At 38.2% G+C, this 15,332-nt stretch overlaps 1 protein-coding gene across 16 annotated transcripts in view; it reads right to left on the bottom strand.

Annotated features, from left to right (window-relative positions):
- The window catches only part of relch (RAB11 binding and LisH domain, coiled-coil and HEAT repeat containing), a 49,295-nt gene extending 34,226 nt beyond the window's left edge, over positions 1-15,069 (bottom strand). For 2 of the 16 annotated variants that reach the window (XM_058764736.1, XM_058764743.1), the window contains exons 1-7: positions 14,312-15,032; positions 13,335-13,385; positions 5,444-5,533; positions 787-858; positions 575-630; positions 327-440; positions 51-242 (exon numbers count right to left, since the gene is read on the bottom strand). In XM_058764736.1, coding sequence (XP_058620719.1) covers positions 51-242; positions 327-440; positions 575-630; positions 787-858; positions 5,444-5,533; positions 13,335-13,385; positions 14,312-14,768 — 1,032 coding nt within the window. In that variant the 5' untranslated portion in view covers positions 14,769-15,032. Of the gene's footprint in view, positions 1-50; positions 243-326; positions 441-574; positions 631-786; positions 859-5,443; positions 5,534-13,334; positions 13,386-14,311 lie in introns of all 16 variants that reach the window. The other 14 variants (XR_009269000.1, XR_009268999.1, XM_058764734.1 and 11 more) reach the window with 14 other exon arrangements.
- Between the last annotated feature and the right edge of the window lie 263 nt (positions 15,070-15,332).

The following is a 15,332-nucleotide window of genomic DNA, read 5'->3' as shown; positions in this document are numbered from 1 at the left end:
TTAATTGGAAAACTATGTTCATGGAAACCAATATTCCTATTTGTAAATACCTGTATAGCCTCAGTTTTCTGTACAGGTTCCTGGGTAAAATAGTCTCCTGGCAAGTCATTTGGGTCCACATTGACCGCCACATCCACAGTATCCCGATGCAATGGCAGGCTGTTCCCGCAGTTCCTGTAGAGATGCAATAGGTCTGGAGGTTTGGGAATGTTTAGACCCACATCATCCCACAACTCAAAATCCTGCAGAAGTAAAATATCATGAGTACCAGGAATGCATAAAATACTAAATGAAATAATGTATAAAAGGAATGCATAAAATATTACCTGATCATCATTTTCATCAGAGAATGTGATGGACGTTAACTTATATTCATTTTTCAATAAATACTCATTAACTAAAAAATTTAAGGCTCTCTTTTCAAGAGGGCGGATAGGTTCCTGAAAAAAAAATAATTGGAAAAAATTAAGTTCATGTAGATTGATTCAAACGAATTATTCAAAATGAGCTTCGAGAGTTCTAATATATTTAAGTAATACTACCATTTAAAAACAATTTTGAAAAGTAGGGTAACCTGAATTTCAGGACTGGATTTGTAGTTTTTTCTCTCTTGAGAGGGAATCTCACATTCTACACAGAGAGAAAGAAAGAAAGAAACAAGAGAGAGAAAGAAAAACGAGTGAGCTGGAATTTGATTTATGGTAGACATTACAAACTGCCTTTAGGAATGAGAGCAGCTCCTATAGCAGAAGGAACTGAAGTGTGTAAAAGTTGAAAGTACGCCACCTGCAGCCTGAGTCAAGTTGGCACGAAGAGCCTGAATGGTCTCCTTGGCTTTCCGCAGTTCAAACTCCAGAACTGGACCAGGGGGAAGTGGGTCACACACAAACAGGCATCCAACCAAGAGAAGGGAACAAAGAAACAAAAAAAAGGGGGGGAAAAGAACAAAGGATGGCCATGAAAAAACAAAATCAAAAAAAAGAAAGAAAAGAAAAACGACAACTTTTGTAAGAAGCTGAGGCAGAACCAAAACAGGGACATGCACACTATGGATCTAATGAACGCATGCAGCAGAGGTTGCTGGAGGAGCTGCCGGATCATGAAAATATTTACACATTTATTTTCCTTCGGGTTTTATTTTCTCGCAAATTCACTAGCTGCTGTCTGACCAGGGATTTAGAGAAAATCAAAGTCTGTTTGTTTGTTTGGATGAAAGGTAAAAAAAAATCTTTCGCAATTTTTTTTTGAAGTTCCTTTAGATCTTCTAACTCCTTTTGACTTTAAAGCTGAAGTGTGTAATTTCTGTGCCTCTAGTATCATCAAACAGAGTTGCAAATTATATGGCCTGTCCTAAATAGTGCACTTTAAGTTCATTTGCCATCTAGCAGCAATCGCTTACCCATAAAGTTCACATGACCATAGGGAGTCCTGTTTGTCATTTTAGGTTGCAAAATTGTGCGCCAAAATAAAAAAAATCGTGCCATTTGGAAAGGGCCTAATCATCGTCAAAAGTACCAACTTCGGAACCAGACGGTACTGAAGTTTTAAAAAATGTCCATTTCCCGCTAGCATTTGAGTGGATTCTTAACACCGCTGATCAAATGCTAGCGGGAAATGGATATTTTTTTAAAATTTCAGTACATACTGCTTCCGAAGTCAGTACTCTTGATAACACTAGAAACAGGTTATCCCACCCCTAACTTGCGTCATTGGCTAGACCAATGTTGACGTGTCAGATCGTTCGGGATGCAGGGAAATGTTTTGAATGCACCATGGAGACTTTTCAGGGGAATCAATATTTGAACGACTCACTTACAAGTCTCTCCGAATACAAAGCTGGAATATGAAAAAGTAATTTGAAATAGACAAAAAAAAAAAAAAACTACACACTTCAGTTTAAATAAAACTAAATGTTCTACAAAAAGAAGTCTTTCAAAAGTAAATCATGCTTTTCTTATGAAAAATCCTAGCATCTCACAGGATTCAGTTAACAATCCCAAATACATACAAACGTAAATACACCAAAATCTAAATCCACCTGTTGTTTGCATTTGATCTTTTTTGTAAAACAGTTGTTCAATTGGAAAATGATTTACTAATGTATGCAAAACCCTGCAGCAATCCTGCTACTGTGGACCTGCTAGACGAGTTCTAAGACGAGTTCTGTGTCTCATTCCGCTCGCTAATTTCTAAAACAGGAATCAGCATATTTTGAAGACCAATTTTGGGATCAGAAGCACTTCGATCCTCTAACAGTTGGGACACTGATGATCTTGCAACATGTAATGACCATTATTCTTCTTGTATCAGATAACAACATTTCAAAAATCTGCAGATTCTCACCGATTTTTAGGATGCGTTCTGCCAATTTCTAGGAAGCAAACATTTCAGTGTACTGGAACAATTGCGATCATAGGATAGCCCTAGAAATCCTTGGGCAGTGTATGAACTAGGGAACGGACTGAGACACACCCAGAGACACCGGGAAACAGAAGCATGGAGAGCACAGGACACTTTGCATGGCTGTGCACTGATGATCAGCAGGTGGGACTCCCACAAGCTCTGCTTCCTAATATGTTTTCTGGAACACCATCTACCCGAACAGGGCCAGATAAAGAAGGAAGGAAAAAAAAGAAAGATGAATTCAAACACAAGAGAAAGCAATTTTAAAAACTCAAAAGAATGGGGGGGGGGAGGGGAGGAGGAAAAGTTAAGAAAGCAGAGCTCAAATGGGACAAAGACACTTATGCTGCTGATCAACTCAGCACAGGATGCAAGTTTAACAAATGGAAAAATGTAAGAACAAGCAAAAAAATAAGTGGCAAAGGTGTGCTTGCCTGGATGGTTTGTGGTCCAGTATTGGAAAGAGAAATACTAGAATAGAGACCCATCAGACAGCCAATAAACCCCAGGTCAGACAGCCATGGCTGTGCTCGTCGCTGAAGGGGTCAAGATTTGGGAGCAGATGCCCAATTTGAGGTGCAAAAGTGACATTTTGTACAAAGCAATCTTATTCTGCTGCACGGTTCCTTAGGCTTTCTACTTACCCATAATTAGCTTTCAACTATAGCTTTCAACTTTTCAATTTACAAGCAGCGCGTAAAACCTTAAAGCACATGAAAAATACCCATTACCTAAAATCAATTAGATTGTATATTTTTATTTGCTTTATAGTTTATTACACTATAGGCCTGTTTACACCATGGGTCAGTTTTACTAACAGCTTGCGCCAGCGCAAACCATCTTTTGCCGTTAAAATAGTACTGTCAAGTTTTACTAAAGACAGGCAGTGAAGAAGTAGCGCTGAAAAGGCGTGGACAGTTATTTTTGCGCCTGACCTTATTGAATATGCATTTCAAGGAGTTTCCCTTTCAGATGCAAAATTTATGGGAGGAGAGCATTCAAATGAATCATGCAACGCATTTTACTAACGTTTGCGCTCGTCAAATTACTGGTATTTGCGTCATTAGGGGCAGTCGTGGCCTAATGGATAGGGAGTCGGACTTGTAACCCGAAGGTCGCGGGTTCGAGTCTCAGGTCCGGCAGGAATTGTCGGTGGGAGGAGTGAATAACCAGCGCACTCTCAATACCACTGAGGCACCGAACCCCCAACTGCTCCCCAGGCGCCGCAGCATTGTCTGCCTACTGCTCCAGGTGTGTGTTCACGGTGTGTGTGTGTGCACTTGGATGGGTTAAATGCAGAGCACAAATTCTGAGTACGGGTCACCATACTTGGTCACACGTCACTTTCACTTTCATTATTTAATGCCCCAAAAAAGCATGTCTTGGACTGCAATTATTGCTGCTAGGAGGATGCACCGCAAGAGAACAAAAAGTGCGTGGTAGAAGGGAGAGAGGATATTTTCCACACGTAATTTATTTGGAATGCAAGAAGAACACGAAAATATTGTTTGCCAAGCCATGTTATTTTTAATTTGCTTCAGGAAATAAGACGACTTGGAACTCTCAACTTGGAGTCACGCAATACCAGGTCTATCAAAACTTCTTGTAACTTGTAGCATTTTTTTGCCACCGGTTCTTTTCAACGTACTATGGCTTCTTTATTTCTTTATTCTTTAATTGCGACTGCTCTAATTTGCGTCTGTGTTCTTTAATTTGCACGTTGTTTTATATTTAACAACTTTACCTACAACTAAAAATTGTCATTTTCTGGAAATCTAATGAATAAATAAAAAGTTAAATAAAAATTGATAAAGATCAATTAAATTGAATTTAAAAATTAAATTACATTTTAAAAATACAATAAAAAAAAAAAAAAAAAAAAAATAAGCTCATACATTAAAATGCTTTGTTTTATTCAAAGCTATAAAATGTGGCCTTGGTGTGAATAGACCTTAATACTACTATCAGAAAAAAGTTAATTTAAAAAGATCGTAAGCAAAGTATATCCCTGGATAGCAGAAATGTTGATACTTTGTAAACAATTCATTGACTTCACTGTTCAACCAGTAGCCAACAAATATTTGTGTACAGCTAAGCTCTGAGGAGTTTTTTTTTTTTTTTTTAATGTTGGGAGAGGGTAGGAGATGTGAATTTTCTCAGGAATTATTAGTAACAACACTTTTAGATCTGAAAAATATTTGCCAGGATAATGTAGGAATTTGAAGCTTGGGAGGGACTCAAGCTAATGAAACACAAAAAGCTCAAGGAACAGTACGGCAACCTAGCCAAGCAAGTATCAAAACAGGGAAATGACAAGAGAGGAAACTTGAGAGCCAGAAAAACTTTTGCTTGGAAGGAAATGGGAAAGCAAGTTATTGTCAGTACAGCCCAATTAGACAGAAAAGTTTAGTGTTCAGGCTATTAGTTAACCCTCCTACTTGTCTATAGAGACCACTCATCTATGAGACCGCTGATGAAAGCGGTCAGTGAACCATACAGTTTGACCCATGTGAATTCATATCAATCATGAATGCCAAGAATCTTGTGTCATATACGGTAACACTGACCAAATCGCCTCTCGTAAAAGAGCTTAACAAGCCACTGAACCACTAATAGTTTCCAGAAAAATATCCAGTAAAGCCAATTCCTTCGCATTTTGCATAAAAAAATGGCCATGTACTGTAACTGCTGAATTGTGTTCTTGGAAAATCAGGGCATTAACAAATAGAAAATTTGACCATTGTCAATTGTGGTCTAATATGATGATAAGTGCATGCAAAATGTTTCAAATTAAATGGACTAAAGATTTCCACTATTAAAAGTATCGTATGACACGAATTTGGAATTCAAGAACACTTACGCATTTAAAACCAACCACATGACCAGTCACTGTGGCTGAGGAAAATGTATTTAACTAGCAGCTAACTGTCCCATCGTATTATGCGAAGCACATGGCATCAAATCAGATATGATTTTTAGGACTGAGTGTTCACGCTGTTGTTATTGATTTTATATAGAAAAGACAGCAGGATTTTCTTACCTGCCACTCTTTCGTCCGACTCCCTGTTGCCATCATCTGAATAACGTGCGAAATCCAAGGAGTCCAATGTACTGATGCTGCCAGCTCGATCTGGAAACAAACAACCAAACCAAAAATGGATGTTAAATTCAGCGGTTCCCACCCATCTTAAAGGGTTTCATATTCTACCCACAACAAAACACACCCTTATTAGATAGAACACTAAACTAGTATTTACAGAAAGTAAAGTGGTGACATTTTGATTTGTTTCGGCAAACTAAAGCAGTCAGCAGTTATAGAGAATAGGCTCTACTTAGGCCAAAACTTTCCAGAAGCACAGATCTCTCCGTCTGTCTGCACTGCTGGAGGGAAGATAGAAAAATATTGCCAACGTCAAGCCCCCACATGGACTCCCCTATTTCTGTGTGCCAGCGATTGTAGTGTGTTGTGTATACTGGCATGGTAACACATTTTTCAGCAACAAACCACGTTCATTTATTTTTGTAATTTTAGATGAATGACCATATAATAATAGTGTTCAGGAACTTAACTATGTATTACAGATTCCACATTATTTGCATATTTTTAAAGGGACAAGGTCATAAGAAATCAATTGTTTCCTGAAAGGAGACTAACTGAATTTGACAATGAAGTTGGGTACTCATGAAAACATATTTGAACTTTCAGAACTCAAACCGTCCTCCCCAATACATAAACACAACTTATGGAATGTGTTTTAATTCAACAACTCATTAAGATGTAACCATCCAGTTACACACCAACAACATCTATTCTGTATTCATGAACATGGCTTGTTCTGTCACACTGAGGAATATTTCTACTATTACACCAGAAGAAATAATAATTACATTGAAAAGTAGAAAAGTCCTGTTCTGTTCCTACTGTATGTAGCACCTACAATCTGCATAGAAATCTTTAACAAGACTCCTTAAAAGTTTGTAAAATAAAATAAAATAAGCCATCTCTCTGAAAATGGTCGTGAAAAGTGAATTAATTTAATGATTGTTGGCACAAAAACCTAGACAAACATGACAATGTAGCTCTGGGAAAAATTAATTACCTAAGTAAAATCTAATTAAATATAATAAATGATATGGCCTCTTTAAATGCCTGTGGCACCATATTTTCTTTCACTCAAGCTAAATATCACAGTGACTTGAGCATGTGTCACATGATGGCAGTAATGCTCATGCACTCAGTCTTGTGACTGCAAAGCTGTCCATGTAGAGGAGGGACAATCTCAATCCACCAATAAAAACGAGAAACTTTACTGGCCTTCAAATAGTGGCGATTTTTTTTTTGTGTTTGCATGCTAACGTGAGTTTGCATTCTGTATAAATGCAGTTGGCTAAATGTCAAATGACACTCTAGTAGTTAAATTAGTGGATCTGCCAATCACAGCCTTGGACAGAGAAGTATTGATGAAGGAACAGTTTTGTGACTCTCTCTGGGCGTGACTTGAATGACAATGCTGTGATCCGACATGTGAGAGAGCCACAGAGCTGTGCTGAATAAACGTCTTGTCAAACTGGTTGACGGGGAGGGGCTGGCGGTTCTGCGAAGGCAATATGTGAGCTTGACCTATGCGCAAGATGCTTCCTTCAAGGGAAGATATTGAAAGGCTCTTGTTTAATATGTCAGGCAAGTCATGTGATGTGAGTAAGCGATAAATGTGCACACATACTTGCTTCTGTGTGGTAAAGTTCACAAAATCAACCCAAAATTAGAAATTATAATCTGTTAGATGTTAAAACCCTTTCCAGTTAAATAAGGAAAAAACTATAAGCCAACCATTAATAGGTTGATTTCCATGAAAAAGGTCACAACAAAACATTGCTCTAAGAGATTTATGTAATAGCTATTCTACTTAATGTTATTTATATGATATACGTGCCAACCAAAGGGAGTTTGTGTGTCTTCATTTTTTACATTGACTACACAGAACTTCACATCTCCTATCAGAATTTGGCTACTAAGTGTTTTGCATTAGCAATACAAATATTTCAGTATCTCAGGAATCTGAGGGAGTGATAAACACTTGCGATAGGCAAGGAATACATGGTTTAGACAAAAAGGAGCCATTTCTTTTCAGACACAGGTTACCAAAATCAATAAATTATGCATTAACTAAAAAGCAAATGGCCACAATAATTAAAAAATCAAAGCCACACCCTCTGGGCCACATAAATGCTCCCTCTTTTCACTTCAGCTATACTATATGTATGCACCATAGAAGTGCAACAAGCAATCTTCTCATGAAAGCAGCATGTTTACCATGTAGAAGCCAAAAATGGGGTTGGATCATAATAGCATAGTACAGGTCACATTAAATTAAAAAAAATAACAATAATAATAAACTAAATAAATAAAAATAAAATAAATATTCACAAAACATTATTTGACCAAAAACACAATAAAAACAGTAATATTATAAAATATCAATTTTTTTTAATATATGATCTGCATGATCCTTCATAAATCATGCTGCTCAAATAACATTTCTTATTATTATCAATGTTGAAAACAGTTAATAATATTTGCTTAATAATATTTTTGTGGAAGCCGGGAGATATTTTTTGCTTCTTCAATGAACAAAATATATGTATGTATAAAAGCATGTTTTAAAAATGGAAATCTTTTGTAAGTAACATTATAAATGTCTTCACTGTCACCTTCGATCACATTCTAATGCATCCTTGCTGAATAAAATAACTAATTTCTTTAAAAATAATCTTCTTGATCCCAAAATTTTGTTCAGTAGTGTATATTGACTGATGTATGGTTTCAATTTTACCTAATAAAAAAAAAAAAAAAAAAACAGTGAGCTTTACCACTTACAATAAGAACAATGACAAGAATGTTGATGTCATCCATAATTTTAGGTCTTTAATTTAATCTAAGTGTGTATGTTGGCTGTAGATCAATGCAGTTCTACAGAATACTGTATTGTAAGAATCAGTAGAAATTTTAAATACAGTTGTAAGGTTGCATAAGGTCTAACGGTGTCTTCTGGTGTGTTTGCTGTGTGTCATTCGGAGCTCAATGAATAGGCTGGAGGGCGGTGGGGGCACAGACAATTGCGCAGTAAACTAGATTCTGATGACAGCCCGACAGCTGCTTCGCAAAAACTGATCCAATCAAGTCTGCATCACACAGTTTACAATATTCATTCAGCGTTGCTTCAAATCCTCTCACATCCTAAACACACAGAATCCCTTTCATCCCTGAAACGCTTCTCAAGCGGATGCTGCGCCTCTCCAGCAAAGGATAAAATATCGGCGAGACCGTGTGAGGTGTTGATAATGTCTCTTCCTGCAATGACGTGACAGAAGCGTGGTTGAGAGCCATCTGCTCCCTCTCAGCTGGTTGCCAGATCCTCTTTTGAGGAGTGGGGTTTGTTCCATAATGCCAATACAACCCTGTGGTTCCTAAAACCTCTGTGTTCTAGAACCAGGTCAATACACAGCCGTCAGCAGCAATTAGGCATGTATTTAAGAGCCAGTTAAGTGCGGTTCAGTCTCCAATGCAGACTATAATGTCGAGTTCACACTGCACGATTTTCAAACTCATCGGATCGCTGTTGTTTTCACACTGCGTGACTATCTGGGGTAGCATTCAGTCGCGGCTGTGTTCACATTGCACGATGGATCGGCGACAGGGGCTTTCACATTGCACGCTTTCACAATAGGAAGAATCGCCGACAACTCTGTGTGATCCGCAAACCACGTTTCACACCAAAACATACGCGAGAAGTGATAAGGAAATAACGCGAGAACCCGTGTGCGTCAGACCGGAGTTCTCGAGCGAGACTAGAAGTATTAAAAAAATATAGCCCGCAAATGGTCTATGTGCTGATTTCCAGCTACAAAAAAGAAAAACAGATTATGCAGGAGGGAGATGCAGGGAACCGGGATTGTGTTCTGCAAAGAGTGGTAAATAATAATTTTGCAGTAACTGTTATGCTGATGTTGCGGCTGGTGAAGCACATGTTTGTGCTTGTTTCTGTATGATATAATTGCATTATTAAAATACTGATATTTTGGTCTATAACTCCTCCCCGAACTTCCCTCTGCCCTGTATCTTTGTCTCTCACTGGCTGAAGGTCACGCCGATGTACTTTTCAGTCAGAAATCATTGCACACAGCAGGATTGTGAATTGCAGACAGCTCCAGATAAATATTTCACAAGCGTCGGCGATTCCCTCAGATTGCGTCTTTGATAATTCACACTGCGCGATTGTCACTCGTGTGAACATTTGTCGGCGATTTATCAGAACCTGTCGGCGAGTGAAAAATCGGTCTAAAATCGTGCATAACTCGGCATAAGTACAGGGTTCCCACACCTTGGTTAACTTCAAATTCAAGGACCTTTCAAGGACTTTCCAGGTCCAATACCCTCAAATTCAAGGACTTAATGTGGGGACACAGTTCAAGTGAGAGCAAGGTTACATCACGTCACCTTGTAAGATACATTGTTACAGCTTTCATGTGTCAAACACAACTATGCAAAAAAGCTTTTTTTTTTTTTGCATTTATTTTTGACCATATGACAGAAATCTGATATTCTATTTGTCGTATTTCTGTTTTGCATAAAACTGAATAATACTTTGTACATACTATACTGTATTCTAAAATGATCTGATATTAACTTTTGCATGGATTTTATTGAAAAGAGCTTAGGCTCATGTAACCAGAAGTTTTAAGATATATGAATATGCTTAAGTTTTTCTTGCCTCATGGCTTTTCATTATTTTAACAAGCAAAGCAATACAACATTACATCCTTTGGATCTCTGGCAAGCCATTCTTTGTAATCTTCTTTGGTGAGCCAAATATCTTGAAACTTGCATTTTCCAGGCATCACGTTTCAGCGGTTTCAGCCTATTTTTGCAATGTTTCACGGTGTCTCTGTGAAACGTTGAGGTACCATCTTAGTAGTTTCGTGTGCGTGTGAACGTCATGGCAACAAACAACACAAAGTACCTCACACAGGAAACACTTAACGTAATGCATAAATGTGCATAACTAACGTAAATCAAGCAAGCTATGCATATGCCACAAAGTGTTGGCGAAATAACACATTAGCGGACCGGAGGGAATAATATGGAATTTTCAAGGACCTTTATCTATGTTTGTTTATTTTCAAAAACTTTCCAGGGCCTTGAAAATTTTTAATCAGATTCACAAATTTTCAAGGATTTCAAGGACCCGTGGGAACCCTGTAAGTAGTAACCCAGTTGAAAAAAAAAAAACACTGTTTAAAAAAAAATAGGGATTGGCTGACACAAACAGGCAACCCAGGTCTAGTCTTCTAATTTCAACAGCATCCCCCTCTCCCTGGAGAGCGTGTGTCACTTAAGACACTTGCACTCAGCTGATGAGGTCACAGCCTGTCTTTTGGTCCTACACTCTTAAAAATAAAGGTTCTTTGCCATCGATGGTTCCATGAAGAACCTTTAACATCCATGGAACATTTCCATGTCCTTTAGTGGATTTATGTTTCCTTTACCTTTTTCATGGAAATCAACCTACGACTGGTTGACTTATAATTTTTGTATATTAAACTCGAATATGAGAAAGTGTTTTAACATCAAACAAATGATCCATTTGCTTTTTTTTAGATGATTAAAATGTTCTGCACACTAAGAAAAAAAAAAGGTTCTTTTAAGAACTGTTAATTGAAAGGTACATTGTGGAACCCAAGATTGTTCTTTTATGGAATCACTGGGGGGAAAAACAACCTTTTAGGCCCCGTTTACACTAGTGCGTTTTCATTTTAAAATGCATAACTTTTACTACGGTTATGCCTATCGTTTACACTACTCTAGCGTTTTCAAGGTTTGAAAATGCAGCAGACCCCGTTTTAGTTTGAAAACTCCGGGGTTGCGTTTCAGTGTAAACGGAGACTTTTGAAAACGACGGCGTGGCTGCCCACATTCGCACTGCGCATCCTTGACGACCGTGTAAACAATAATATCATGCTCATTATTGTACCCCTAAATACGTATGGGTAGATTCCCAATTCGACCGCTCCAAGCACGCAGACACGTCCGCCATCTAAATAATAGGGAATCTACCTATGCTTATCTATGGTTGTACCTGCATGAATGGTCATGTGACATGCGTTTTCAGTTGTGTAGTGTAAACGGTGATCGTTTCCGAAACGCAGCAGAAACACCAGTGTAAACAGGAATCGTTTTCATTCTAAAATGCCATTTAAAAACGAAAACACACTAATGTAAACGGGGCCTTAGCACTTTTAGAGGTCTTAAAATTTGTATGGTTTTATTTTTGACAGCATCATTTGCAAAATCAAGAAATTTACAATAACGTTTAATTTTACAAAATAAATTAAGGTTTTCATGTACTCTGGGAAGGTTGCAGGACTACATGCAATTGTATAAATTCTAATAATATCTAAGCCTCTTCAATGAAGGAAAGATGGTTGTCATGCAAAACAGGACAAATATTATACTCTTTGCAATAGGCAGCTGATTAGATGGATTAACGATTGTTTTGAACCGTGAATAAGCCTGCATGAAAGCCATTTCAACATGCCCACCCACATGTTCAGTCAGCAGCAGGCTGAGAAAATGTGCAGTTGATGTGCACTTATGCCAGGCAGTCACGCAAAAACACCTCACATAAAAATTGAGGAATAACTGTGATACAACCAAGACAGACCTGAAAGCATTCAGTCTAATATTTGATCAGTATTTCCTCATTCAATCAATCTGTAGAATACCTGCAGTCAATTCCACGAGCTTCAGCAACCACACAGAAATTTTCCATTAGGTTATATCATCATACAAGATTCGTATGAAACAATTATTCAAGGCTTGTGCACGCCAAGAGCAATAACTATGAATAAAACTATAATGATTAGGATCCACAGCAACAGATCCTTTGTGTGTGTGCCTCTTTAAATGCTTGAGTCAGGTGGATTCTGATTGGCTGTCAATGTTTTTGCAATGGCCATTGTTATTTTTTAATAAACATTATTTTAATTAAAATAATTTTATATTTTCACATTATTTATTTATTAAACTGTTGATTATTTAACTATTTATTTTTATTTATTGATATTATAAATGCTCATTACAACTTAAAAACACTGTGTTACTTGTTGACAACATTTTCCCCCTATAATTTATGCAATATTCTATAACTGTCCAAACACATCTAACTTGCAATAGCACAGAACAAAAGCTTGCCTAATTATAATGGCAACAGCTGATTGGTTAATAACATTTTTTAAGGTGGGGCTTAAAGGGACAGCTTACCCAAAAAAGATGATTCAGTCATCATTTACTCACCCTGATGTTGCAAAACTGTAAGAGATTCTTTTTTCTGTAGAACATAAAAGAAGCTATTTTGAGACACGTCTTTCTTATCCAAATCATTGAAGTCAATAGTAACCAAAATGTTTTGGTTGCCAGTATTTTTCAAAATATCTTCTTTTGTGTTCCATAGAAGAAAGACAACAGATTTGGAACACCATGAGGGTAAGTAAATGATGACAGAATTGTAATTTTTTGCATGAACTTTCACTTTAGATCATTGGTTTTTGTAGCCTGAAATGGCTCCTTTTAACAAAGGCTTGATTGTCTTGAATTGTCAATGAAATTCTTTTATAAATGATCAACACTATACAATTTTGCAATTGTCAATCCACACTGCAAGTACATGCAACCTAGTAATCAAGAAAAACAAATCCCAACGTCATGCTTTGAAAGGCAAATAGTAAGAGGCAGATGAGTGCAGGCTATCAGATAAGAAACTTCAATTAGGAGCAAAGGTATAAGAAACACAGAACACAAAAGGGATTCCTGATTACACCAAACAAAGTACATCAATCCCATGTATCACTACACACAGTCAGGTTTTACATACCCCTCATATGAGCATCTTTTTTTCTCCTCTTTCTATCCTGCACCTGCGCAGCTGGAGTCAGTGGGAAGACTTCACATCACATCACACAACAAAGACACAATCCAGCCCTAAAAATGCCTCCCCAACAAGCCTCTGTACTTGAATGCATTAGACTGAAACAAAGTAAACCGCAATATGAAATTAACAGGTAGTCTAGCTAGAGTACTAGTTTGAACAGCTGCTGTGTTGGTGTATATTATGGGCTGTTTAAAGAGCAAAAGAGTGGCTTCATTCCAAAACCTAATGAGTTGCCTACCTAGACAGCATTTCTGGGCATTAATTTGGGTACTAACTAGGGATCCTGTTACAAATCCTAGTGAGCAGCCTAACTAGATAGCAACTTTGTACATTAGTTTATGTGCTAACTAGGTATTCAGTTCCAAAACCTAGTGAATTGCCTACCTAGACAGCATTTTTGGGCATTAATTTGGGTACAAACTAGGGATCCTGTTACAAATCCTAGTGAGCAGCCTAACTAGATAGCAACTTTGTACATTAGTTTATGTGCTAACTAGGTATTCAGCTCCAAAACCTAGTGAGCTGCCTAACTAGAAAGCATTTTGGGCATTAATTTAGGTGCTAAATAGGTGTCCTGTTCTAAAAAAAAACAAAAAACATCTTAAATAAGACCAAGATGGTCTCTCAGCCTGGTTTACCTAGTCTAGCTGCTTTTCCAGACTGGTCAAGTGGAGTTCAGCTAGTTTAGCTCGTTGACCAACTGACAAGTGTCCAAAACCTTAAAACCTGCCAGCCTAACCAGGTTATGAGAGCAGTAAACCATTTTAGACTGGTTTCAAATGTTTTTTTTTGTTGTTGTTGTTTTTTTGAGTAGCTTATGCAGTCTCGTAGGTTTTGAAACACGTCCATTACTTCATACAGGAAGACTAGGCTTTATTGCAGTTGGACCAACATTATAAACATATTATCTCATGACTTACTAAGCGGACCTCCAGGACCGACACCTTGCTCTTTGCACGCGGGTGGAGTTCCGCTCTGACGCTCGAAGTTGCCTGGATTGGAGAAATAATCCCGCAGGCGAGGCAGCTCGCGTCCGGCTTCCAGGAGCTCGGTGTGCAGCTCCAGGGCCGTGAGGATGTACTGATCCCGGAGCAGCTGCGCGGCGATCGCATCCAGCGACACCCGAGTCTCTGCGCCTCCTCCTCCGATCCCAGCCACCGCCGCGGCCGACGCGGGGATACCGTCCACACTCGGGCTGGTTCTGTTGCTGGACAGCAGAACGGCAGGCTCGGAGTACGCTGGCGGGGAGAAGGGACCGAGGCTGTGGCCTTGCGCTTCATCACTAGGGCTGCGCTCGGTGTCCGCGCCATCCTGCCTCTGCTCCGCTTCCTCCTCCGAATCACTCACGTTAAACGGGTTGACATTACCCGCCGCCATTTTACCGTAAGGTGTTCAGCCAGTTATCCGGCTAATATGTGTCTCCGTCTTTCTGGACGGATGTCAAGAGCGCTTTATTGCTCCTAATCACCAGGGCTCCGGGAAATATGCTTTGGTTGGTGGGGCCGAATGTCATTTCAGCACCCCGCCTCCTCCCTGCCTAGACACGAGCGGAAATGACGTCATGCACTTCGACTAGCCTGGATCTATCTATCTGTCTGTCTCTCTGTCGTTCTAAGCTCCAAAGAAAATAAATAATTAAATGTATTTTATATGATTAAAGATATTTAACATACTAAATTATATACAATACAATTTTTAGGACAAAAATTATACTAAAAAATATTTAAATCTATCTATGTCTGTCTCTCTGTTTATGTCTGTCATTCTAAGCTTCAAACAAAACAAAAAAACTGAATATATTAAATTGTATTTAACAATATAATTTAAGACAAAAATTGTGTTTAATAAAATGGATTTAATCTATCTCTAAATTGTTGTATATATCCATCATTCTAAGCCAAATAAATAAATAAATTGTATATAATTAAATATAACATGTAA

Source organism: Onychostoma macrolepis, chromosome 24 (genome assembly GCF_012432095.1).
Source record: "Onychostoma macrolepis isolate SWU-2019 chromosome 24, ASM1243209v1, whole genome shotgun sequence".
Lineage (NCBI taxonomy): Eukaryota > Metazoa > Chordata > Actinopteri > Cypriniformes > Cyprinidae > Onychostoma > Onychostoma macrolepis.
The sequence above is the reverse complement of the archived record's forward strand: the minus strand, read 5'-3'. Positions and strand labels throughout refer to the sequence as shown.